Consider the following 27,079-nt stretch of genomic DNA (forward strand, 5'->3'; position numbering starts at 1 on the left):
TTGGATCCAATTTGTGCAGAGTCCTGAGGTGATCAGATCTGGTTATTCTCTACCCACTGGCTTCCCTCAGGGTCCTGAATCAGACCAATTCAATTCATTCAACATTTATTAATCATGTATTATGTGCAGAGGTCCAAGAATGAAAAGTAAAATAAAAAAATCATCATTTCACATTTCTTTATATTTTACAAAGTTCTTTCTTCCTATTGACTGTGAGGTAAATGGAACAAGCAAAAGGATGTGATTAGGACTGCTATTAACATTTTACAAATGAGGAAACCAAGGCTGTGAGGGAGTGAAGTAGCTTAGGGTCACAGAATTAGTAGACAGATCTGCGATGATAATCCAGTCCTAAAATTCCAAATCTAGAGTTCTCAAATATACAGTGCTATAGCACACTGTATCTCTTCTCCTCCCTCTGACAGCTCTCCCTTTGTCAGGTTGGCCTGACCAGGCCCAGAAAAATAACCCAGTGGGCTCCACCTAGGGATCGAAACATCAATGTTTAAGTCTGTGGTGCCCTGCCCTCCACCCACCGTTTCCTGCCTTCTGGGCTCTGCTCCCAGCACATGTGATACTGAACATTGTGTATCTTTTCCCCCCTTCCTACCTCAATTCTGTTTCTCTTCCCCCGACTGAGTCACCCCTGCCCCAGCAACAACATGGCCCAATCCCCTGGGCCTCAGAGGGGTTAATGGTTCTAGGACCCACAGTACCACTGGACGATGCTGAACCCATAATTATAGGGTTTAAGAATAGCCCAGCAGGCTGCCCGGGGCCAGTGAGCTCTGGAATCTCTCAAATCACTCCCAGATGGGCCGCCAGTCATCACACGGCGCCCCCAGCCCTCCCTCCTTACCATTAGACTCTTCACCCTTAACAAAGGCAGTCCTTTGGAAATCCAGAGGCTTATTGCAAATAGCAAGCAGCCCCCAATAGGGATCTAGCTTATATCTGAGGGATAACTTCCTTTCAGCCCCAGGTACCTCAGGCTGTCTTTGAGGTCCAAAAGACCTTCCCTTTTTTCTGTCTAACTTGATCTTGGAAGTGGCCAAGCATTTCCGGCCTCTAATGGATGGTTTGTATGGCATCAACAGCAGGGCGCCGGTGGTCGGGCAGCTTGGCATTCCCTTTTTCCTGTTCTCTCCCCAGAATCTCTTACTTTACTTTGCTAGAACAGTGTGTGCTCTTACAGGAGCTTATTGGGGGTAGACCAGGGGTCGAACCAACTTTGGGATCCTGAGCTTTCCCTCAGTTCCTTCTCTCTTCCTTTACACTTAGCCATTCCCTACCTCTTTAACCTTTGCCTTGAGAACACAGCTGGGCCTGGCTTTCTCCCCCCACAATGCTTTTCACTTTCCAAAGTCTTTTCCATCCATTGTCTAGACATTTTTGCCTCACAACAGCTGTGTAAGGTAGTCAAGAGATTGTTATGCCTCTTGTACAGATAGTTATATCTTTTCTATGGAAGAAGTTAATTTTTAAAACTTTATAATAAATTAGTCCTGGGACTAGGACTAAAACCCACTGTCTTCCCTTCTAATACCAAACTCTTCTCTTCCAGACCAGCCCTCGCTCCTCCTTAGAGGTGGGATGATTTGATGGACAGGAATGAGGGGCAGCCCCTGGATTCTGGGCTTAGGGAATTTTCATAGAATATTAGATCTGGAAAGGAAAAATGTTGGAGATCAAAACACTCATTTCATGAAAGATTTGTTCATGATAGTTAAATGACTTGCCCAAGATCAATGGGTGATTAGAATGGTGCAAGCTCCTTCAAGTCCATTGTATTATAGATATTCCCTACTCATTGGCAATTGGGAGATCCTTCATTAACTCAGGGCTAGAGATGGTGTCAGGCACCCTTCTTTTCAAACCAGTTAACATTTCCTTTGGGGAACTCCAGCATTCTGCAGAAATGTAACAACTTAAGTCATTGGTAAACCCAGCATCAGAACACCAGACTCCATTCTTGTGCTTGTCTGGGAGGGAACCCTGGACTGAAAGCCACAGAGGTGAAACAAATCTGCTTAAAGATGACACAAAAGGTGGCGCAGTGGATAAAGCACTGGCCCTGGAGTCAAGAGTACCTGGGTTCAAATCTGGTCTCAGACACTTAATAATTACCTAGCTGTGTGGCCTTGGGCAAGCCACTTAACCTCATTTGCCTTGCAAAAACCTAAAAAAAAAAAGATGACACAAAAGAGCTCTCCCCAACCTGTCACTATGTGTTACAAGTCTCTAAGCCCGTTACTCCACAGTTAGAGATCCTGCTAGGTGAGATGGTGATTGCCTAGGAAGGTTCAGCCTTGTCAGATGGAGGAATCCAGAGTACTGCTGTCGAGCTTCCCCCACTCTGCCACTTGCTGGTTTTTCAGCCTTGAGGAAGTCATTTTCCCTCTTTTGTAAAATGGGACTATAATCCATATACAGCCTGTTTCACAGAAGTGTTGCTATGGAAACAGTTTCTTCATATTTCAATGTAAGGGGATGCAGCTGCATTGAGCCCCCCATAGGTCACTAGGTTCTGGTATTAACCAGCCCTAACCCCCCAGGTCTTCCCTTAACTCCCAAGTCTCAGAAATGAGAATACCCTTCTTCCCCATTTCTATTTCCTGGAATGGGAAATCGGGGCCCTGAGGAGGGCTGGAAAAAGCTAAGAAGTAGCTGAGAAGAGAATGCCTTCCCTTTCCCCCCCCTCCACCCCGAAGGGGCCTGGTCCCTTGCTAGAAGGCTAGCTTAGGACACAGTTGTGGTTTTCCTAGTGCCCGCGTTTACTGCTTCTCCACCCTTGTCCCCTCCTATAGCCCCCTTCAGAATGAAGCTCTTCCTACTGGGGCTGTGGAACAGACTTGGGCTGGCAGTGAAAATATTTACTCAGCAGCAATTTTCAGAGGAATCTGGGCTGGTGATTTAACAAAGCTGCTGGGAGGACCACAATGGCCCCTTTGACAGCTAGTCCCAGCAGGCTCCCTCCCCGCGGTAGGGGGAAGGGAGGCCTTTCTCACTTCCCCTTCCCTAATGGAACTCAGCCTTTCCAGAAATCTCCCTCTCCCCCTCTCCCCAGCCAGGACTGGGGAGGGGCTTGGCCTCGCCCATTCAATACTGCACCCTCTATTACACAGCTGATGAATGAGCCACCTGGATGGCTCGTGCCACAAGCCCTTTGACTGGGACATCAATTTTGTGAGCCACAGAGCCAGCCCCCAAGGCCAGAAAGGCCTGTGACATTCTTTCCTCTTGGGCCCAATGTATTGAAAAGAACTCTGGGCTTGTAGTAAGAAAGTCTGGGTTCAAATTCAGTTTCTTCCAGTTATCATTTCTGTGATCTGGCACAGATCATGTCCCTTCTTGGAACATTAGTTTCCTTCTTTGTCAAATGGGAATAATAACACTGGGACTTCTCAGCCAGGGAAGTGCTAACTCTATAAAAAACAAAAAACCCATCCACATAACATACACTTAAGTTCAGTCTGCACTATTACATTTTCTCAATTCTTTTCCTAAATCTTGAAAGCAATCAAGCCTGATTTTGTAGACTTTGTTTATTTCTAAGCTGTATTTGCCCACACTAAGAATGTCACAATCAGCAACCAGTGGGAGTTTTCTCCAACCCCTTCCTCCCCTTAGCCTGTCTCTTGATGACTATCCCTGAGGGCTCCAAAGAGCATCTAGACCCTGAAAGAAGAATGGGATCAGATAGAGCACCAAGCCTGGAGTCAGGAGGACCTGAGTTCAAATCTGGCCTCAGACACTTAATAATTACCTAGCCGTATGACCTTGGGCAAGTCACTTAACTCATTGCCTTGTAAAAACAAACAAAAAAGAAAAATGGTATCAGAATCTTTTGCATCAGTGACATCAGGGTCCATTGAATCAGACCCCCCCCCCCCTTGAGAAAGTAGCTTAATGTATCTCTACCTATTTCCCCATTTTGAAAATGGCAGTAATAATAATGTTGCCTCTCTCTCAGACTGTTGGGAGGATCACATGAAATTTAGTGTAGAAAAAGAACCACATTTTTCGGGTGTTTTGTATAACATCTGTGCAGTGAGTAGTATCAGTTACCATTGTCCTTAATCTGTAGGTGAAGAAACAGATTTAAGCACATGTCTTATTCAAATGGTCCTTAAGTGTTTAGAGCTAAGATTTGGATCCAGGATTTAAGATTTGAAGCCCAGTGAAGTTCTTTGTAGTAAACTATAGTCACCTCTGACTTCACACCCTCCCTTTAACTCACTGTCTCTTTAGACACTTCTGAATCATCATCTCAGTGAGGCAGAGAAATTTTATGAAGTTTGAGATTCATTCCTTTTCTCTCCCCACCTCAAAAAAACCCCCCAAAACCCAAAAGATACTGTGCTAGTCTGCTCAAATATCCTTGAGTAATCCAGTATGTGCAGGATATTTGATGCTTTCTCTGTCCTCCCTATCTATCCCAAACAACTTATTCTTTCTGGCGTAACCCCTCTCCAAGCAGACAACTTTCCTGGAAGACACTCCCATTTCCTGGGTTCTTACAAAATCCTGGGCATAGTCCCACCAGGAATTGTTGCACCATTCTGAGCACCAAACCCTCGAACTGTTGACAGTGATCTAGATAAGAACCTAGGAACCCTTGAAGGACTTAGTTGTCCTGTACTTACATCCTTCTTTACCTTTCTTGATTTTCCTGGGTTGAATATCCAAGAGTTTCCTTTAGACCAGATTTCTGCTAGCAAGCCTTTTTCTCTTAAAAGATCTTTTTTTCACCCTTGCCATTAAAAGACCCCTAAGCAAAACCCATAAAGTGGTCAGGACTAATGGCACATGTACTTGAGGACCTTGTCTCACTTTAATCATCTGTTCTCTTCACCTGAAGATCTCCAGGGCTGGACCACCCCATAGTTAGTGAATTATGCCAGGAAGCATATTAGCAGTTCTCTACCGAATCAGTTACTTTAGTAGGTCTTTATTAAGTGCCTGCTATATGTCATACACTGGGGACAAAAAGACAAAAAATAAATGTCACATGCACACGCACCACACAGTGTTTTTGAAAGACCAAAAACAGAAATTTCTATTTGCTCCTAGAAACAATTGAGAATCGTTGCAACTTAAAGTAAATGAATTAGGAAGCTGCTGGAGTGGTCCAGGTGAGAGGTGATGAGGCTCTAAACTGCAGTCGTAGGGGAAGGGAAGGTAATATGGGAGAGATGGTAATATGGGAGGGATTTTCTGGAGGGAGAAACAGAATTTAGCCATTCATTTGATATGTGAAGTAAGAGAGAAAGTCTTCCCTAACAGTTTTCAATCCTATATGACTGGAAGGATGGGGGTCTCAACAGAAATATCAAAGTTCAAATGCCTTCTGTGGAGGGTGGGGGGAGGGAAGCAAGAATGGGGAAAAATTGTAAAACTCAAAATAAATAAAATCTTTTAAAAAAAAAAGTTCAGAAGACAATGGGTTTTAGAAGAGTATTGACTTCTATTTTGGAAAAGTTGAGTTTGAGTGGCAGAATGATGATGGCAGAGAAATACTGGCTCCAGACATTCATTCAATGAACCAAGATGACCCTAGCTTAGAAAAGAGTAGAGCTAGAGGTCTGGTGGGATTCCCATTTCCTGGGTCTACTCCTGAGTCAAGATCTTAGATATGTAACAAATGTAGACTCATGGAAGTGGAACTTTTTATCCTGGAATGGTATTGGCCATTAAGGACCAGATAAGATTCTAAGAAAAAGGTTTCCTGTTCCCCTAAATCCATAGATTTGAAACCTGAAGTGACCTTACAGAACATCTCTTCATCCTATTCCCCACTTCAACCTCCAGTCCCACTTTACAGAGAAGGAAACTGATGTCCTTAGTGGGAAATGGATTCATCCAAGGTCACACTAATAGGTATTCAAATCCAGGTTAAAACAATCCAGGACTCTCCCTTGCTTACTGCCTCTTGAAGTGACAATTCTGTGTTTTCCTCTGTTTTTATTTTCTTAGGGCTAAATGAATGAAAAAGATTTTATTAGGTCCTTATGATAATACCAGTCTCTGAGCTAAAGAGATGTTTTTTTTAAAAGCTGTCTGGTGGAGAAGATGGGGGATTGGGGATGGGGGATGGGAGGTTAATCTTGGGCAAATAAATTTGAAAATACTAGAATATACCATTTGATGGCAATAATAGGGTAAGAGACACAGAAAGGGCTGTATTCTAGCAGGTTTGGGTGGAGGGCATGCCTCTCAATCAAAAATGAATGTGGAGTAGTACCTGTAAATAGAAAAGAGAAGGTGCTAGTGTGTTTTCTTCCAAAAAGACCAGGGGGAAAATGAAACTTGGAACCAGGAGTACCCTAGAGAAAACGGCACCTACTGCTTTTGTCCAGAGCAGAAAAAGTTGACAGAACTGTGACCTGTCTCTCCAAAGACTGAATAGAAAATTAAGCACTCAACAAGTCCCAATCTGAGACAGATAGGAGCTGCTCATTTTTAGCTCAGTGATGTTATAGAAAAAGATTTTTGAGGCATAGATCCATTGTCACTAGAGTCTGAGCTAGGTTTTCCTTTGCTGTCAGAACCTAGGACAAGAGTTCTCTCACCTCTCAGGCTGTCCTTCCTGCTTCCACTGGGGAGAAGGCAAATTAGACTCTCACAGACTCACTGATGACCTTTTGGCACAGGCAGTCAGAGCAATCACTAGGCTATCCTGATTTGAAAGGATGATGATGTTTGTCCTTCATTCTCAAAGAAAACCATGACATCAAGGAAATGATGCCATGACAAGAGCACATGGATTGGGGGGGTGCCACCGCAGATGTGTTAAGTCACCAGCCCCGCTCTGCCATCTGGGTCCAGTGGTCAGATATGATTTGGAATGACTAGAGATGGCTCTGGACATGAGGCAGAGTTAACTGACTTGTCCAGGGTCACATAGCTCGTTAGTGTCAGGTGTCTGAGGCTGGACTCGAACTCCTGTCCTTCTGACTCTTAAGACCAGTGCTCTATCTCCTCTGCTACCTAGTGTTCCGACTTGAAAGGATGTGCCAGACAGATCAGACTGGGGAGAGGCCTAGATTGGCTTTGTAGTCTAATGGGATAGCTGAGGCCTAGCTATTGCTCTTGAACAGAACCCTGAACCTGGAGTCAGGAATCCCTGAGTTCAAATATAGCCTCACTTAATAACTTTATAACCTCAGGAGCAAGACAGCTCCTTCTTCACAGGCTGTTGGGAGATTTTGTCCAGTGTGTAGTAAGGTGCCTGCCATGTTTCAATCAGTGCTCATTCCTTTCCCTCCTCAGGGATGCAAGCAGGGCTTTTATCTTTCTCTTCTTTCGGTTAGATAAGGCTATTAACCCTGCTTGGGGTATCTGTCCATCCCCTCTTTGTTTTTTTTAATTTTTTAGATTTTGTTTTTTTTGCAAGGCAAATAGGGTTAAGTGCTTGCCCAAGGCCACACAGCTAAGTAATTATTAAGTGTCTGAGACCAGATTTGAACCAAGATACTCCTGACTCCAAGGCCGGTGCTTTATCCACTGCTCCACCTAGCAGCCCCCATCCCCTCCTTTAGACATCTGTCTCAGCTCACTTTCCCTTCAGTCTCTCAGCCCCTGACCTAGAGAATAGAATTTATTGGATTCTAGGCCCTTCAACTCTCAGTCTCCCTGGAAGAAGTCCAGGAGTCCTGTGGATCCTGACTCTTAGAACCACAAGATATGAAACCAAAAGAGATGATCTTAGATATTATATAATCCAACCTTTCCATTTTACTGATGAGTAAGCTGAGGCCCAGAGAGGAAAAGTGATTTTCCTTATGTGACTCATTTCCTCTGGTTACTCATGCAGAACTCAATTAACAGACCTAGAATTCAGACCCCCTAGTCCCACCCACCTTCCTGAGAAGCCAGAAATTAGCACTGGTCTCCCAAGCAGCAAAAAGTCCCCAGTACAATTTTTTTCTATATGGTCAACTACATAGTCTGATTTTAGTTCATTTATTTCTTTTTATTACAAAAGGCCTTCATGTCATCGTCTGTCTTACAAAAACCAAAGTCCTTGCCTCTGGGTTTGAAAAGTGCTTTCCCAGAAGAAATGGGAAAAACTTTGATATAAATATTTTTCAAAAAAAAAAAAGTTCTTAATCTTCTTTCCAGTTTCTTTTGTTCCTTTGCTTCCTCGAAGCTGGAGCTGGAGAATCAGCAACCTTGAGGGGTATCTTCCCTGCCTGGACCCTATAAGGTTTCCTTCATTTTTTTGTACCCTCCTTTCCCCCAAGACCTCTCAGAGGGAAAGTAGTTGGCAGAGGTTACCCCTGAGAAGCTCACACCTGTGTTGCCAGCACACAGGGGCCACCCATGGGCTCTCCCCACCCCAGGAGGCTTCCAGATATGAGAGGAGTACAGAGGAGGGCAGGATTGTGTGGCTCCAGGAGATTGCACCTTGTTGGGGAAGGGGGGGGGGAGCTGGGGTCAGAGAATCTGAAGAGTTGGAAGTAATCTTGAAGATCATCAAGTTCACAACCCCTTCATTTTACAGATGAAAAAACTTTGGCCCAGAGAGAATGACTTTCCTAGAGTCAGGACTAACGCCCAGGAGCTCCTAACTCCTAGCCCTGGGCCCTTCTCACTACCTACAGCTGCCTGCCACACTGACCTTAAAACCTTCATATTGGGGATAATAAAACAAAACTCTGGGCGTTCAGTGAGGCTGCCCAAGAAGGCTGTTGCACCCTGGTGGCTCCCTTGACCTAGGCAGGATTCAGAAGTAGGAGGGTCGGGGAACAGGGGCTCGGTTGTTGTTGCCAGCAGCATAGTGCATGAGTGGTACTTCGCACTCAGAGCCACCTGATGGCACCCCAACGCACTCAGGCAGCTTGGGGACAGTGTCCTCCAGTGGGGCCTTCACTCCCCCCAGTTCCATGGGTCCAGTCTCCACCCCCAGCTGGCCTCGGCCTTTGTCCTGGGCATTCCTTCGCCGTAAGCAGTACATGGCTCCTGCCACAGCCAGCACCCCAAGGAGCAGGGCAGCTAATGCAGGCACTATCATGAGTGGCAGGTTACCTTCCTTGGTCTGTGTCACAGGTGCATGGTTGTAGCGAACAGACGTGGAAGTGCGGGCCTCTCCACAGGCCTCCTCACCATCAGGGCCCCGAGCTCCCCCCAGGGGCCCAATACAGATGGAATAGCTGGCATTGGGGCGAAGCTGTGTGACTGTATAATCAGAGAGGGTGGCAGGAAGGCTGAGTGTCACTGGCCTTTTGTCAGGGCCTGAGAGGTTTCGGTAAGTCAGGCGAATGCCCTTGAGCTGGGCCTTGTTCTGGATATAATTCTTGAGCTTTACTCTCAAGGAGGTTGCACTCACTTGCTCAATACTAAGCTGGGACACTCGAGTTGGCAGCCTAGTGGGGGGGAGTGGTGGAAGGGTGGGCCACTTGGTCTTTACCTCACAATAAAGACCCGAGAAACCCTCAGGGCACAAGCACTCAAGTTGATGCCAAGCATTGAGCTGGCAGGTGCCCCCATTGAGACAGGTATGTGCAGGGCACTCCTTCAGCTGGGGGCCAGCGCTGTCCGTTGGGGCTGTGACAGAGAGCAGGCTGGAGCCATCCCCACTGGACGAGGCTGCCGTGGGAGCCTGGGTGCTAGGCTCCACTGGGGGTAGGCTCGTCAGGGGGAGGGTTGGCAGAGGGGTGGAGGGCCGGGCAGTAGTGGCAGTGGTTGTGGTAGCAGGGCAGCCAAAGTCTGCATAATCAAGGTGCTGGAGAAGCTTTCCTGCATTCTTGGGAGGGAAATGGCACCTTGTCTCATCAGAGCTCCATATTATCACCCGGCTTTCTCTGGCCCACTGCCCAAACCAGCTCAGCTGGCAGACACAGTTGAAGGGATTTCGGGCAGCTGTGACCTCTCGGAGCCGGGGGAATCGGCTAAAGAAGTCCCGAGGGAGGCCCTGCAGGCTCAAGTTGCTGAGGTCCAACACCTGAAGGTTTGCCAGACCTTGTAGGTCATCGGGCAGCAGCTGGGTGATGCGTGCATTCCCTGCAAGATTGAGGCGGGTGAGACCTCGGAGCCCTCGCAGCACAGCAGGTGCCCCTTCCAGCTGGTTCTCAGAGATATCAAGCTCATGCAAGTTCCGTAGGCCCAAGAACAGCTCTTCGTCCAGCCGACTCAGCCCCAGCCCAGCCAACTTTAACGATTCAATATTGCTCATTCCAAAAGTGCCTGTCTCCAGGGCTGGGATATGATTGTGACTGAGGTCCAGCAATAGCAGGCGAGGCAGGTGCAAAGGAGGCAGCACCTGAAGCTGATTGTCTTCCAGCTTCAACTCCAGAAGGCTCTCAAGAGTGTCAAAGGCATCTACCTGGATGTGGTGGATGCGGTTGTGGGACAGATAGAGGCGCTCAAGCAGACGAAGGCCTCGGAAAGTCTCATTGGTAATCTCCTGCAGCTGATTGGAAGAGAGGTCCAAGTTGCTGAGGTTGGCAAGTGGCTGAAAGACTCCTCCGTGGAGGGTAGTGATCTGGTTCTGTGACAGGTCAAGGAGCTGCAGGGCAGGGAGGCCAATGAAGCTTCCTGAGTCCAGTGTGGTGATACCATTCTCAAAGACATACAAGTCAGCTGTATCTGGGGGCACATCCCTAGGAACTGTCGTGCTCTTCCGAGCAATGCAAAAGACAGTCTGTGGCTGGTTGCATTGGCAGCCTGCTGGGCATCCTTGTACCTCTGGCCCTTGGCAAAGCAGTAGCAGCAGCAGTGGCAACAGGATCTTCCTTAACTTGGCAGTCATGGTTAGCTCTGGGATGGGAGACAGAACAAGAGCAGGTGAGATTCAGAGCAGGTGAGATTTCAAATTTTTAAATCCATAAGCTAAAAGAAAACTCTAGGAATTATCCCCCTCCTTTGGAGCAAGCTTCACTCGACCCAGTCCATCCTCGACAATTGGAGATCAGATCTGCCCTCAGAAACCACCACTAACAGACACTCTACAGCAGCCATCAGGCATCCATTCTGGCCAGGCCTCACTTTTTCCTATTCTCCAATTTCCATACAAGGATTTTGCTATTCATTTTTGTTACAAAACTAGGGGGGCAGCTAGGTGGCGTAGTGGATAAAGCACCAGCCCTGGAGTCAGGAGTACCTGAGTTCAAATCCAGTCTCAGACACTTAATAATTACCTAGCTGTGTGACCTTAGGCAAGCCACTTAACCCCATTTGCCTTGCAAAAACCTTAAAAAAAAAAAAAAGAACAAAACTAGCAGAGAAAGAGAGGTTATCTAGTCTGAATTGATATACACAGTTGCCACTGTGAGTAGATGACTGAGCTTGGGAGACAAGGGGAAGCTTGAGGTGCTGCTCAGGAAGAAAAGACCAGCTGCTGCCTATCCAATTGACTTCTTTCCTTTGCTCTCCTCCTTCCCCAAGAGCACGAGGAAAGACCACAACTGGGAAGACTTCATATGGAAACTATTGGGATTGGTGTTTTTCCACTTGTTAAGTCAGCAACCTGCCTGGGATGGAAGCTATTGAGCCTACCACTATGGGACTGCCAGGCCTTTCACCTAGAAGCCAGACTAGTTTATAGGGGGTGGGGTTGAGAGTTGGAGAACTGATTTCTTTTCCCCCTTCCTACACTTCTATATCCAAGTTTTTCCATACTTGGGGGTGACCACATTGCTATTTAAGGAATGATGACGGGAGGAGAGTACTAGCCAAAGGAGACTAACTTTCCTAATGTTCCTTCTGTTCCTGCCCTTTACCCCAGCACATCTTCCATTTCATCTCTGAGGTTCTGAGTGGTTTAGAATCTCCTGGGAAAGGTTCCATCCTTCTTGTTGGCTCTGGGTCTCTGAGCTCTAGGAGATTCTGCTGTTATGAAGATAGTTACCTATATCCAGAGCAGTCACCTTTGGCCTCTCCTGTTATCCCCCCCCAAAAAAAAAAACTTCTGGCTGTCCTAAATTCAGGGTGCTTTCCATAAGGTCTCCCCTCTGGTTAGAGTTTATTACATTGCATTTCTTTATTATTATCTCCTTAGGTTCTTGCCTTTGTGTATAGTAAACATTAATGTCTGTTCAACTAAGGGCCAGCACTTTAGAATCTTCCCTTGAGGTCCAGCCCTGGTCCCATCTCCTCTGCAACTCAAAGTGAAACCTCAGTGAGAAACAGCATCAGTAGGTGAAGTCCTTCTCTTGCAGCTCTCATACCATGGGATCCACAATGCTGACCCCTTGGCAAACTGAGTTGGGGCCCCCCCTAAGCATCCTGAACAGAGGAAGTATCTTTAGGAGAGACCCACAGTCAGTGGCCACACTTGTTTTTGCTCTCCTCCTCCAAAAATTGTTATATCTAAATGTGAGGACTGAGGCTGGGATCCTGAGGACAAAGGAGAGAGCAGATTGAGTACTTTGCAAAGGAAAGACCTTGCTTCCTCTGCTTGAGGACTCACTCCCACTCTGAGCTCTGAACATTCCCTCTTTCTTCCTAAATTGGACAAGAGCCCTTTGTCCCAAAGCCTTAGCTGTACTCCCCCTGACTAAGGGGTCTGAAAGGTCCACATCAGGTGAAACAGCCCCAGATTCTGAATTTCTGTTCTGGGTCTTGAACAAATGCCCAGAATAATACAGGAGACTGCATGAAGAGGGACAGAGGCAGTAGGTAGGGAACTGGGTGGGGGGGTTAGGCAGCATGTTGAGCTCATCTTCTTTTTGAATTTATAGCTTGTCTTGGCTTCCTTGAAATGCAGTCAGTTTACCCATATCTATCCTTGGACAAGGAAGACTGCCTGAGTCTATAAAAAGAAAATCATGAGCTCTTCTGCCTTGTGACAGGTCACTCAAACCCAAGAAGCAGCCTTAGAGCTTCCTACTTAAATCAGGAACAATTGCATGGATGCTTTTATCATCCAATAGCCCCTTTCCTCCATTACTCACCTCTATACTACCTTAATGTGGATCTCAATTCACATGCTTCTCTGCTCCTAAAATGTGGTATTTGTGAGACTAATAATTAGGTGACTAGGATTCCCTGGTCCAGCCACCCAGCTTGGATTCTCTGATCCAGTACACAGCAGAGCCTCTATGATCTCAAGTCCCACAGCTTCGAAGGCTTGTCTGTAAAGTGCTCTCCACAGAGCTTCACCCCTGACAAGGTGCTATGCAGTCTCCACTTCCCCATATGGCCTCTTTCCAGGTTGATGGGGCTTTGAGGAGAGCAGATTGGACTTGGAAGAATGAACAGGTTTGACCTATTGTAGGGGAGGAAGAGGCAACTTAGCCAAAACTCAGTTGCATCATCTCATCTCTCATTTTTATCCTTTATTAAGATAGATGTTAGTAAGACTGGCCCCTGATGGCCTCTGTTCACAACATTTGTTTTAGTGTCTCAGTAGCCACTAAAGTAGGTCAGCCTTCTTGTCCATTAGTCCCTGGAGCCAATGCTTTTGCCCCCAGAGCTCAGGCTCAGGGCAAAGGCAAGTCACCATTAATCCAGAGCTGAGCATCAGCCTTCCATCAGTCCTGAAGGGACCTGCCTTTTAGAAACATTGGCCCAGCTTTCCCTCCTGGCCCTGGGCATAAGCAGTGTGGCACAGACAGCAGCAGCATACTAAGCTGAAAGTCGGAGACCCGAGTCTAAGTCTAGGTTCAGCTCTGTGGGCCTTGGACAAGTCACTTCCCTTTGGATCAGAGATTTTTCATCTATAAAGATTACATAATTTTAAAAGCCACTTCTAAATCTAATGTTCTATGATTGATGTGCTCCAGGGCTGGGCCATATTTGAATCTGGCTTCTTGCCCCTTCCAGTTTCCTGGCAGCTTATCGAGTCTGATGATCTATCCTGCCCCCTCCCATCTCTTCTTTCTCTCCCCCTTTCTGGATTTGTCTCTAGTCCCTTACTCCTCCTCTTGCCCCCAACTCCCTCCACTGAGTCAGAAGATGCCTGGGTGTAGCCTGAGCACCAGATGTCAACTTTGGTGCTGGCTTTTGGCCCCCCTTGCCCCCACCCTATCTTGACTGCCTATCTCCTACCCTCTGGAAGCATTGGTCTCTTGGATCCCTGGGCTGGAGCTCCATCTGTCCAAGTAGCACCACAAACAGAACTTAGGAAGGGAACAACCATTCTCTGGGTCTTTACTGACCGAGTCTCAGCTTTCTCTCTACTTTTCTTAGTGGCTACACCTGGTTTTCTGGTAAGGAGGGTGGAGTAAGAAGTGCCTTTGTCTGGAATGAGTGAGGGCCTCTCCACAGGAAAACTCAGGAGGTGATGATTTAGTTCAGTTCATCTGTCTTTTAGCCCCTTTAATAAGCAAAATAATTAAAGGGGGAGCTGGGGATTTGTCCAGAGTGGGCATCTGGCTGACAGGTAATAAGCTTTGGAATGTGTGGTTGGAAGTGGTGGGGAAAGGAGGTGGGAGGAGGGCAAGGGACTGGGCCAAGGAACATCCTGAGCTGAAAGGAGAAACTGAAGTCAATTCTTTCCCAAGAGACTGTTTTCTCTTCTTTGGTTGGAACTTTCCATTAGCCCCAAAGGGGAATGATCATAACTGATACTTATGTAGTGCTTTATAGTGTACAATGTACCTTCCAAACATTATCTCATTTGGTCTTCATCAACCTCTAAAGCAGATAAGGCAAATATTACACTCCCCACTGTGAAGATATGAAGGCACAAAGAGTTTTGTTAAGTGTCAGGCCCTAGGCTTCTGACTTTAGAGTCACTTAGAATGGGATGAAAAGAGGAAGCTAGCTGGCCCTGGGGTTTAGAAAAGTGATTACAAGGTTGAAGTGTGCAAGATTGTAGCTTGAAAGCCATGTGAAACCCTAGCTGCAGAGAAGAAGCAGAAGAGAAAACAATCAGATAATTCCCCTGTCTGGTCCCCTAGACCCACCTTGGGAGCAGCAGCTGGGGTTAATTCCCCGGCTATGCAGCCCCCACCCAGGGACTCCTGTTATTGCCTACCTGCTGCTAACTAATTATAATTGACAGTTATATGGGTCTTTTATAGAATAAAGCATTCTTTGCATACAAAATTCATTTGATGCTTGAAACAGAAATATTCTTTCCCTCATTTTATAGATGAAAGAACTGAGATTCAGCTTGCATTTGTTAAAATTGACAGTCAAGAATTGATAGAATTAGGACTTGAACTTGAATCTGGAGTATCTTTGACATTAACTCTTTTACCTCACACACACAAAAAAAACAAACGAATGCACAGGGCTCCCTCCAGGGTTCTTCTGACATTTGTGAGAGCTTCTTGTCATTGGTAGCAAGTGGGTAGTGGATGAGGCATCCATATGGCTAGGACATGGCGAACAGAGAAAAGTGTGAAGGCCTCCAGCAGCCTGGGTTCTAATCCTGTCTCTGACACAATTCAGGGCAATTCAGTACTGGTCAACCTGTCATTTAGCAGTAATAATTCCTGCCTTGATTCCCATGGGGAGTATCCTATAGGTCCAGTATGAGGTGCTCAAGAAATTTCAATATGGACATTTTTAAAAGTGTTGTAATTATTTTTTGGCGTTCATGCGCACACTCACACACTTCAGCTTGAAGCAGTTCGTTTGCCCCTGCTGGGTTCATAACTGCTCAGACAGAACTTAGGAGTCTGGGGCTTTGATATCCGATCCTCTAACCTGGGGCCAGTTTAAGGGGAGTTGGGGGGGAATGACAGACTCTGGCTCTCTCCTAGAAAGAGGGGGAGGGGATAGGGAAGGCAGGCTTCTGGAACGATTGTTACCTCTGCTCTCCTCCCCATCCCCCCATCCCTGCTTCTTATGAAAACCAAGCTCCCAGAAACCCATCCTAGATTCAGGAATCCAGGAGGACCCAGGGTACTGAGTTCTGAGGAGACAGGAGTGGTTCACAGTACCATGGTGCTAGGCTCAAAATTGGGGAAAGTGCTGCCCCCTCGAGAATTTACATATTACTTGTGTCTTAGAACCCCAGGACACAGTTCAGGGGTGTCCTCCAAGGGCTGTCTGTCAGGAACATCGATGGACTCTGACATGAGGTGGAGTGCTGGTAGGGGGAAGCCCTCCAGGAGATGATTCAAAGTTGGGGGACTGAGCAGGGTGTGGAGCTGTCCTTTGGACAGACCACTCCAACCCATGACCTCAGGACCCAGGGGAGGGGATGAATAACACCAAGGAAATGTCTCATCCCTTTTCTTGAGAACCTTCAGTACACCCTGATCCCAGTGTATACATACTCACCCCAATGCCAGACCCAGGCCCAAGGTCTCTGGCACCCACATCCCTGTCCTCTTGCTCACCCCACATACACATACTCGATCCACCCTTTGCCTCACACACACCTCCTCCCTTAATCACACACCCCTGGACTAGGACAGAGATCCCTGTAATTCACACTCTTCCTGTTCTGTGTACACCCTGTCCTTCCTCAACACACACACACACACACACACACACACACACACACAGCCCTGTGCTGCAGCCCCTCTTCCTGTGTCTCTTCTCCCTTGCAGGGGGTCAAGGAAGATATAGTACAAATCTCAAGAGAAGAAAAAGCTGGGACTAAGGATGTAGGAATTAGGATGGTCAATCCTGCTTCAAGAAAACTTGATTTCTTCTGGAGAAATAAGCCTATTTCAGCCTTTCCAGAACCTTCAATTGAACAATTTCCACCCCATCCCCCATCCTGTGGACTGGCTCAACAGTGATTACTTGCCCTGTATGACTTGGCTGGTGCAAATACCCTAAGCCAAGATTGGCAGGGGGCTTTGTACCCATTGAACCTCTAGACCCCTCCACCTTGAAGGTCAGGCAGGAAGCCAAAGCATCCGGGCTCAGGTTTTGCTGATGTGTCTCCATCCTAGGCTGAGACAGCAACACACTTCTTTCTAGTCCTATGATGGGTCACCTCTATCCAATGTGGGTAGAAATGATAAAGACAGAAAGGACTGGGGTCCTGGCTACTGTTCCTGAAGGGCTAGAGCCCCCCAGATCTAGGGTGACCCTAGGTTTACAAAAGCCTGGCTTAGCAATGAAATGCATAGGTCCCTGAGCTTACTCTTTTTGACCCCAAAGCCAAGGGAAAACCCCAAAGGCTTTAACTCTCCCCAAAGCAGCTGCTTATACCCCACCTAGACTGATGTCCGAACTTTTAAGTGTAATCCCTTAGGATCTCCAAAACTACCTGAAGGTTGGAACTATTAATTTCTATGGAGGTCCACAGCTAGATTGAAACAAAGTGACTTGGTCAGCCTGCTGCCAGACACTTTCCCCCTTAATATCAAAGGGTACTCCAACCTTAGGAGCAAGCTAAGGGGTCAGGGGAGAAATACCAATGGTTTGTGTCAGCACTGCCACCCCACCTTCAATTTGTCCTGCCACATAGGGCAGAGACACCAGCCTTGCCCAAAAGTGCATTCCAAGTAGTTTAAAGATTTGACAGCCACCAAACCTGTCAGCCAGGGGTAGGGAGTTGAATGACTAAGGCTAATCATTATCTCCAGGAGGGCACCTGAGGGCAGGATGCCCTGGGCTGACTGACAGCTGGAATCCTGGCATTGGGGAGGTAACCACAAGTATTGTTTACTGATTTTACAGGGTCTAGGCAAGCTCTATTATCTACACAGATGGGGTAGCAAGAAGGCTGAGGTGAAGAGGCTGCAAAGCAATAGATAATTCAGATAGCCTTTTTATTGGGTTTTGGAATGCACTGTCCGAGGTTGGACTTGTTCTTGGCAGAAAAACAACATTCCTTATTGTCCCCAGCTTTTCCTGTATGCCCTCCCCCTTAATCAGCTAGAGTGAGAAATGATGGGGAGTCACTGACATTCCCCAGCCCCAACCTAGTGGTTAAACATCTTTTGGGAGGGTGAGGCTGGGGGTGGGTCTGATCCCCCTCTGGCCTAGCCAGTCCAAGACCTGCAATTAACCCTGAGTTGGCACCACAACGAGCCTGACTCATGAAGGGTGGACATGCACTCTAGTCATCAGGTGATTGGAAAAAGACACATCTTTCTGGATCTTAGACCAAAAAGAAACTGGGATTTGGTGGGTGGAGGGATGTAAATTGTAGATATGCCAGGGACCCAGATAGCTACTCCTTCCCCAGTTGAGAAGGCCTCAAGTCTCCCAATAATCCATTATAGTCTCTGGGATTTGGGATTCTTTTGGTCCTTCAGGTGGTTAAGTCATTTCCTTTCCTCCTTAGTTCCACATACACACATTGTGGTTTCCCTGGCTCCACAGCTCATCTCATGTTTTAAGAGCAGGGAGATGGAAGCTACCAAGTCCACAAAGGGAAATGGCATCAGATCACTACCTTAGAACCAGCCCATCCTCTGAATCGAGTCTCCTTTCTGATCCCTAGGTTTAGCCATTCCCTCATTTTTTTCATGCAGCAAACATGTCCCATTCTGCTCCTATATTAGAGCATAATTTATGTGGAGCGAGGAGAGGAGGAGGTCAGTACCTACCCACTATCCCCCCCTTCCTTAGGAACTAGCCCCTTCTATTTAATTAAATCTCTAAGGCAGCCTCAAAGGAATGCCTCTGGCTTATTGCATTCCCTTGGGAACAGTCTGCCAATAGGTCCCCACCACCACCTGGGCCAGCACCCAGTGTTGACTCTTGATTTTCTCCAGCTCCTTCTCCAGAATTCCCCCTCCCAGTCTGCAGTTGCTGCAGCCAGAGGAGCTGCCACAGGGCCTCTTGCCCACCCCAGGTGCCTGGAATGAGGAAAAACTCCCTGGCCAGCCTGCTTAGAGGAAAAGCAATCCGGCTGTCTCAAGAATGTGGAAGCTGATAAAAGGAAGGCAGGCTGAACTTTGGAGCTCCTCCCTCTGCCTTTTCCCCAAGCCTCCCCCAGCACACACTCCCCTCACAGATGCACTCTTGAACAGTCACGTGCACCCCAGACACAGGCCCACGCGCCGAAGCACACCCACTAGGCCACACTCCCTCCTCCAGACACATGCACACAAACACAGCCGCCCCCTTTCTCTAGAAACTCACTCGAATTCCTATGTGATGAGGGGAGCGGGTTTTCTTGGCAGCGCCACCCCTGTGACTCCCTGGCCCTGAGAGGCAAGAGCTATGCTCCCAAGGTGCAGAGTGAGGGGTTCCTGAGGGCAGCCCAGCAGAGTTTAAGCTCTGGGGGGTTGTGGATGACATATTTACAAGGGAGACCCCAAGTGGAGGCTGGTCCAAGAGCTGATTGGTCAGAGAATGGCTAAGGGAATAAAACTACTTTTTCTTCCTATTCTTCAAGCAAGTCTCAGTACCTAGAAAAGATATAGTAAAGAACTTCTCTCCCTAGGCATCCTCAAGGCTCTTTTCTCTATCCAATATGGGGGTGCTATTTCCCTCTTGGAACCTTGTCTTCCCTTAGCTGGTGGGCTCAAGGAAGGGGTATGGCCTCCCTCCACCCCCCTCTTCCAGGACCTTACAGCTACCTTCTTATCCATTGCTCTCAAAAAACAAAATCTTCTCTAGTAAAATCATTCCCTGGTTCTTTTAGATCCCTGCCCTCTGCCATTCCTGAGGCCAGATAAATCTTTCCAAGGTGCCTATCTAGGGGCACTGCCAAGAACCAAGAGATGAGAGAGTGAATAAGAACTATAATCATCTGGTGATCATAATTGGACTGCTGCATGTTACCAGTAATAGCCAGGTGTTGATTTCACACACGCACATGCACACACACATACACACACACAAACTCTCAGGACCGGCTCCCTTGTAAGGAAATGAGTTCCCCATCACTAGAAGTCTTCAAGCAATGTTTCTTCCTAAGATGTGGGTTGGAATAAATGACTTCTCAAGTTCCTCCAACTCGTTGAAATTCTGGGGGACACTTCTTTGGCTCTCAGCATTGGATCCTGACATCAGACATTTATAGTGTCTAACCTCCCCCCCCACACACACACACACATTTTACAGAAGAAAAAACAGCTCTAGAGAAGTTAAGGGCCTTTCCCATTGTCATACAGCTACTAAGTGATAGAGCTGGGGTTCAAACTCATGTTATTTGATTCTAAATCCTGAACTCTTTCCACTGCCCTACACTGCCTCCCTTTTAGTGAGGGTGAAACCTGAACAGGTTCCTAGGAGGCTCACTGCTTGGGGGAGCCCTGCATCTGTCTGATACTTTGACAAAGAATTACTTTTCTAAAGGAAGCTCAGTATGGTCTTGGTCCCAAGTGTCCTCAGCCCTTCAGGTACTTACTCCCTAAATCAGGAATTTTTCTTCAGGGATCATCAGGGGTTTCTACCTCTTACTGCCTTTATACTTTACTGAAAATGGCCCTCTGGGCCTCAGTTTCTTCATCTGTAAAATGAAGGAATTAGACTAGATGACCTCTGACTTTTTCAGGAATAAATCTTTTCTTCCACTCTAAACCTCCTTCTGCAGATGAAGATGGCAAATATTCTAGGACCTTTCTTCCCTACCCACACACCCTCCAAGTCAGGGTTTCCTCTCTGCTACTGCTGCTCCCACTCCAAGCCTCACAAGTCTGTGGTCTTTTATTCTAGGTTGTACTCAGGTGATGGATCAAGGACATTAGGTACAGCCAAATTACCCCGTCTGGCCAGTGTTTCAGCTCCCTAGCCCCAAACATTCCAGGCCCCCATACTCACCGCCTGGCACGTACATGCACCCACATCCATTTTTTTCTTCCCTCCCCCCCAGGTCCTCTGAGCCAGATAATACTCTGGAGGGAGTCCAGCCGGGCTGCTTATTAACAGAACCCTCTTCCTGCCTCTGACACTCTGTTTACAGAATCTCCGGGGTCTAACTCGACAAAGGGAGAAGAAAATAAACAAGGCAGGAGAATGGGGGCTGCTTCCCTATCCCTGGTCGACCAGTACCTCTGCTACTATCCCAGACTCTCATCTGCCTACCAGGGCTTGCAAACATCTCATCTCTTAGAAGAGATTAGGCTTACTCCCCCAAACCCCCACCCTACCTCCTTTAAAGGCTAGAGCATTTAAGCCCTATGGGCCAGTAGAGACCACTTTTTATAGCTTCTTGCCAAGTGCTCAGGAGAGAGAGAGCTTTTTCTGTCTGTATCCTCACAAGGATGACTTCCTCTTCATCCTCATCCCCAGCACACTTGTATAGGCTGTTCTGTTTGGCCACCCACTCCTGAAAAAGGAGCCAGTACCTCATGGAAATAGAGAATGTTAAAGCCAGAAAAAAAAAAGACCTAAAAGATTATGGAGTTCAGCCCCCCTTTTTTTTTTTTTGCAAGGCAAATGGGGTTAAGTGACTTGCCCATGGCCAGCCACGCAGCTAGGTAAATAAGTGTTTGAGGCTGGATTTGAAGTCTGGTACTCCTGACTCCAGGGCCAGTGCTCTATCCACTGTGCCACCTAGCTGCCCCCCCCCCCAGCCCCCTTGTTTTTACAGAAGAGAAAACTGAGTTTCCTAAGAATGGAGTGACTCACCTAAGGTCACCAAGTGAACTGAAACTAGGACCCTGGAATCTTGAATTCTAATACTATGCTGCCTGCCTCCAAGACACCATACAAACTCCTTGGCATCAGGACAGGGGGAGCTATGTTCCAGACCTCATGAAAGGGAATAGGAATATTAATGCCTCACCCTGTTGGAACTACTGTCAGAGTAAAACCACAGAACCCAGAAGCCCTGGTGCTGGAGAGAATTGAGTGACTTCCAGAATTGTAATCATTAATAATTAGAGAGGAAGGTATATAGTTCCTGGTTTGGGAAATGCTGCCTCTTCCCTGTTGGAGGTGGTGGGGCCATTCAGCAGTGGCCAAGGCGGTTGGATCTTATCAGGGTTTCGGTGGTGGCTCTGATGGGGACGTGTGATAAGGAGCCTGGGCACTGGATCGTTAAGTTTGAAACCTGGAATTATTACACTTCTCAGAGACCCCTGAGGCTCTTCCTTTGCATTAGTGGAAAGGTAGGGGTAGAACATAGCTCCTCAGTGTCCCTGTCTTCTGATCGCTCTCCGTACCGATCTAGATTTACAAGCTCTAAGGCCATTCAGTGGGCCCCACGGGAGGCAGAGTTGACAAAAGACGGGACTTGGCTAAGTCCAAGGCCATGGACAGACCAAGCCCCTCCCTCACTGTTGAGATAGGGACCGAGACTGGGAGCTGAGGTGAAAGTGGTCACTGGAGATCGGTCCGACCAGGACAGCTGAGTTATATAAAAAAGGCACTGCCCTCGGAGCAGGAGCACTGGTTGTTGAGTTGGTAGGGGCCAAACTCCAAGAAAGAAGAGTGAGTCCCCCCTCCCCGCAGGGAGCCTAGACAGGAGAAGAAGGGGAGACAGACAGCCGCTTCCTGGCCACCTCAGCAGGCTTTAATTCATAAAAGTGGTGGAAGCCTCCGGCCCGGCGGCGGAGGGAGCGGGTGGGTGTTTATTTTGTCTGCCTACGAGTGTGGGGTCCGCACGCACGCACACTCACACACACAGTCACACACACACACACACACACACACACAGTCACACACACACACACACACACACACACACACACACACAGGCAGTGACCTGGGGGCTAGCTGGAGAGAGGGTGGGAGGGAGGGGGCGGGGGTGCCCTCTAAGTGAGGCCAGGTGTGTGAGGGACGGCCCGTGGGGCAGTGCCCCCGAGTTTGCTGTGAGGTGCCGGGGTCCGGGGTGGGGTGGGGGTGCTCTCCAAGGCCAGGTGTGCGTGAAAGGCGGATGCCTCCAGGTTTGCTGCGGGGGGTGCGGGGGCCGCGTGTCTGTCCCTGCGTGTCTGCGCGCGTGCGTACTCTCCGCCTCTCCGGGAGCCGGCCCGGTCCCCCCGACCCCCCAGGCGCGCCGGGGCCGGGCCGCGGGGGAGCCGCCACGGAGCGCCCCGGCGGCCCGGCCCCTCGGCGGGGCTCGCACTCACCGGCGCCGGCGGCCCCCGGCGGGCTCGGGGGCTCCTCGGGCTGCGGGCGCTTCGGGGCGCGGGCCGGGGGGCCGGCGCTCGGGTCCATCCCCGCCGCGGGCCAGGGAGCGGGGCCCCGGAGCTGAGCAGCGCGGCCCCGGAGCGTCTCTGCCGTCTCCCCGCCCCCCGACTCGGGCTCTGTGGGCGCCGCCGCGGGCCGATTGCGGCTTTAAGAGCGGAGGGGGCGGGGCCGCGGCGCTGGCCGGGCTCCCCATTGGCGGAGGGCTAGGGGGCGTGGCAGACGCGCCCTCTGCGTCCCGGGGCCGCCGGCCCAGCGCCGCACCTGGGGGAGAGGGGCGCGGGGGGGCGCGGGCAGAACCGCAGCCGACCCGTCCCCCAAAGCGCTTCCACGTGGGGGGGGCTTTGTCCTCCCCGGGCAGAGCGGCCCGTCCCTTGGCCGGCACCCGTGCTGGAACCTCTCTCTGGACCTTGAACTAGGTGGTCCGCACCGTCCTTTTAGGCTCGGTGGGTTCTGGGGTCTGTGGCTGTTTCCTCTCCGTGACCGAGGGGGAAAGTGCCAGGAGGCACAGCGATTTGTCCAATATTTAGTGGTGAAGTTGGAATTAGACGGATGAGATGGTGGGGAAGAACACAGCCTGCCGTCTTCAAGGCACTGTTGGGGACCCTGCTGGAAGCCTCACTGGAGGACAGAGCCAGGCTCTCCATCTATTAGATCCCCCAAGGGGCCCAGATCAGTCCAGAAATTCCCACCCCCAAGAATTCCAGGAAAATGTATCATCCCTGCCGTCTTCCTTTCCGTCCCCTCCCTAGGGTTTTGAATCACCAGCTCCCAGCCCTGGGAAGTAGTGTTAGTTTGGAAACCACCAAGGAAACCTGGAATCAAAACAGAAATGGGGTCTTTATAACCAGGAATTCCCCATTTCTATTATATACACACCTTGAAAAGTCTCATCACTGGTAAGACCTTCCCAGGAATCTTGCTTTTCACCTTTCTCGACAGACACGTCTAAGGATTTGTACTTTTCCCCCACTTCCCCCTCACTTTCCCCAGTGGGACTGGAATGCAGGTCAGCAAATACTCAGGAGATTTAAAATGCCTCTTTTAATAAAAACAATCCTGGGGCAGAGGCATTTAGCATAATCTGTCAGACATACTTGATATAGGCTCTTCTCACCTTAACCTGTCTTCATGACTCTTCATAGACCCTACTCATTTCTCCATTTTTCACCCTAGGTCCCTTAGCACTTTTTTCCAAGGTTGGTTACTTGATCCTTATAAGACCCCTGTCTCCGAGGTCTTTCCAATTCCAACTCCATCCCCACTAACCAAATTTCTCTCTTCTCTCAACCCCTTACCAAGTAGGACTTAGTGGGAATTTCTTCCTGCCACCTCTATCAAATGCATGTACCTCTGGAATGAAATGAATTCCTTGGCCTGTCATACAGCAAAGTCAGTGCAGTGTATTTGTGTGATATCTCAAGCCCAGGACTTGATTTGAAAGACATGGTTTTGATTTCTAGCTCTGATACTTATTAACTACATGACCTTGGGAAAATCACTTTACTTTTCTAACCCAAGTTGCCATATTATCTCACCAAGTTGTTAGTTAGAAAGAACTTTGTAAAACACAAAGCACTTCATAAATGTGAGGTTTCATTATCTGGCAGTCTTCTAATGGGCATCCCTGCACTGGATGGAGCTTGAGCCCACAAGTGGCATGTTTTTTTTTAAAATATTTTTATTTGTTTTTCCAACAACATGCAATAGTAGTTTTGACCAACCTTTTTTTTTTTTTTTTGCAAGGCAAATGGGGCCACACAGCTAGGTAATTATTAAGTGTCTGAGACCGGATTTGAACCCAGGGACTCCTGACTCCAAGGCCAGTGCTTTATCCACCTAGCCGCCCTTGTACCAACCTTTTTTTTTTAACAAGGTTTTTAGTTTTATGTTTTTCCTCTTCTCACTCGCCCAACAGAAAGCGATCTCAAATAGGCTCTGCATGTTAAATTATGCTAAACATAGATCCATATGAATCATGTTGTGAAAGAAGAATCAAATCCAAGTGGAAGAAAAAAAAATTAGAGAGAAAATAACGACATAATACATAAAACAATTTTTCAAAGTTGAAGATAGTAGGGGCAGTTAGGTGGCGAAGTACATAAAGCACTGGCCTTGGAGTCAGGAGTCCCTGGGTTCAAATCCGGTCTCAGACACTTAATAATTACCTAGCTGTGTGGCCTTGGGCAAGCCACTTAACCCCATTTGCCTTGCAACCCCCCCCCCCAAAAAAAAGTTGAAGATAGTAAGCTTTGGTCTGCATTTGAGCTTCACAGTTCCTTCCCTAGATATCAATGGTATTTTCCATCACAAGTCTTTTAGAATTTTCTTTGATTATTGTTCTGTTGAAATGATTAAGTCCATCATAGTTGATCATCACCCCATGTTGTTGTTGTTGTTGTTGTTGTGTGTGTGTGTGTGTGTGTGTGTGTGTGTGTGTGTGTGTAATGTTTTTCGGTTTCTGCTCATTTCACTCAGTATCAGATCATTTAAGTATTTCCAGGCTTTTCTGAAATCTTGTCCCTCGTGATTTCTTATGGAATTATTCTATTGTGCTCATCACATTCACATACCAGTTGTTGAGCCATTCCCTAATTGATGGGTATTTCCTCTATTTCCAATTCTTTGCCACCATGAAAAGAGCTGCTATGAATATTTTGTACATGTGGATTTTTTACCCTTTTTCATGATATTTTCCACAAGTGGTTTCTTAAAAGTGTTAACTTTAACTATAGGGGGCCAGAATTGTGGACAGGAGAGAGGAGAAGTAATGATATTTAGAACTAAAAGGAATCTTAAAGTTCATCTAACTCATCCACTTCATTTTACAAATTAGGAAACTATCCTTTTGTTCTTTACTTTCTTCCTTTCAAGTGAGGGGGTTGGATTAGGGCCCTTCTAGCTCTACTGTTCTAGAAGACCCCTATGGAAATATAAGGCCAGATGGCATTGGAAGCAAGGGAACAACTAACAGCACTGGGGTTTGAACCTGTTTAATAGATTTGATGTGCCTCAAATGCCACTACATCATGCTGTCATGAGGATTAAACCTGCCTTACTTACCTGCCTTACTGCAACCATACCTCACCTTCATTCATGCAGAGCAGGTAATCAGTGCACTATGAAAGACTGGTGGTTCCACTCATCTTCCTTGAAACAGACAAGACCTGGAAATTCCATGTTGTTCTGCCCTACAGGTGGGTGGGTCCCTGTTCTCTAGATCTGGGGATCAGAAGTCTGGGCTCAAACATGGAGAGTCTGGAGTTCCTAAATATTGGTACTTGCCTTGTTTTGCCAGACCTGGAAGGGCAAGGTTTGATGCTATAAACTCTTTGTTCAACCCTTGGGGCCAGATTCCATGGCCCCATTTCTAGGCCCCTGCTAAGACCTGGGTGGGGATATCACCTTTTAGTGTAGCTGCCTGGGCTCTCATGTCTATGTGAGGTGGGTTGGGGGTGGGGAAATAGGACTGGCCTGACCAGTTTGAGGAGAAGGCCTTGCCCTTCCCAACTTCCTGTCTGTCCTCTTGCCCCCCCAGTGCCCGAGTCAATGTGGTGGAATAGGTGCCAGACTGGTTGGGCAGTTGACCTAGTGAGACCTGTGGCCTTCTTCTTGTCTGTTACTGCAATTTGTGCACAAGACACTAGGTTCCACAGCTGTAGGAAATAAAAGGACTCAACATAGTCCATGCCTAACTGATTCAAAGAGATTGGAAAGATAGGAGGCATTCACATGGGCCAGAGAAACGAGATTTCTCCTCCTGACCTGATTTCAGATGCGGCTATTTCTGGTGTAGATAGCTTTTCATTGAACAGTTATTAAATAGCTGTAGCAGCTGGAGGCATCAGGAAAGGCTTCCTATGACCCTACTGAATTTAGGAAGGTGTGCATCCTACACATGGGGAACCACCTATCAAGTGTAGGAACATGGAATGTCATGAGTAAGGAACAAAAGTTAGGGCCAGCTGGGCTAGACTAGAGCACAGGAAGAGGAATGATATACAGGATATGCAAAAGACATTAATATCATCTTAAGTTATTTGAGTTTAACGTGGCACTAAGATTTGGGGGATACTTTATAGAATAAGCCTGAAAAAGGTGGGTTGGGAATCAGGTTTTCAGAAGAGTTTTAAAAGCCAAACAATCAATGCATTGGATTCCAGCGGTAATAGGGAGATCCTGAGGATTAGACCTA

The 27,079-nt window shown here is 47.8% G+C and overlaps 2 protein-coding genes across 2 annotated transcripts in view; one reads left to right on the plus strand and one right to left on the minus strand.

Moving 5' to 3' along the window:
- Positions 1 to 27,079, plus strand: part of CORO7 (coronin 7) — a 141,560-nt gene that overhangs the window by 66,593 nt on the left and 47,888 nt on the right. The window lies entirely within an intron of this gene.
- On the minus strand, positions 7,950 to 22,993 carry VASN (vasorin). Its single transcript, XM_074196845.1, has 2 exons — positions 22,827 to 22,993; positions 7,950 to 10,761 (listed from the first exon to the last, which is right to left on the minus strand). Exons 1-2 carry the CDS (start codon positions 22,912 to 22,914, stop codon positions 8,729 to 8,731), a joined length of 2,121 nt encoding a protein of 706 aa, XP_074052946.1. The 5' UTR covers positions 22,915 to 22,993; the 3' UTR covers positions 7,950 to 8,728.

The sequence above is a fragment of the Macrotis lagotis genome, chromosome 8 (assembly GCF_037893015.1).
Source record: "Macrotis lagotis isolate mMagLag1 chromosome 8, bilby.v1.9.chrom.fasta, whole genome shotgun sequence".
NCBI lineage: Eukaryota > Metazoa > Chordata > Mammalia > Peramelemorphia > Peramelidae > Macrotis > Macrotis lagotis.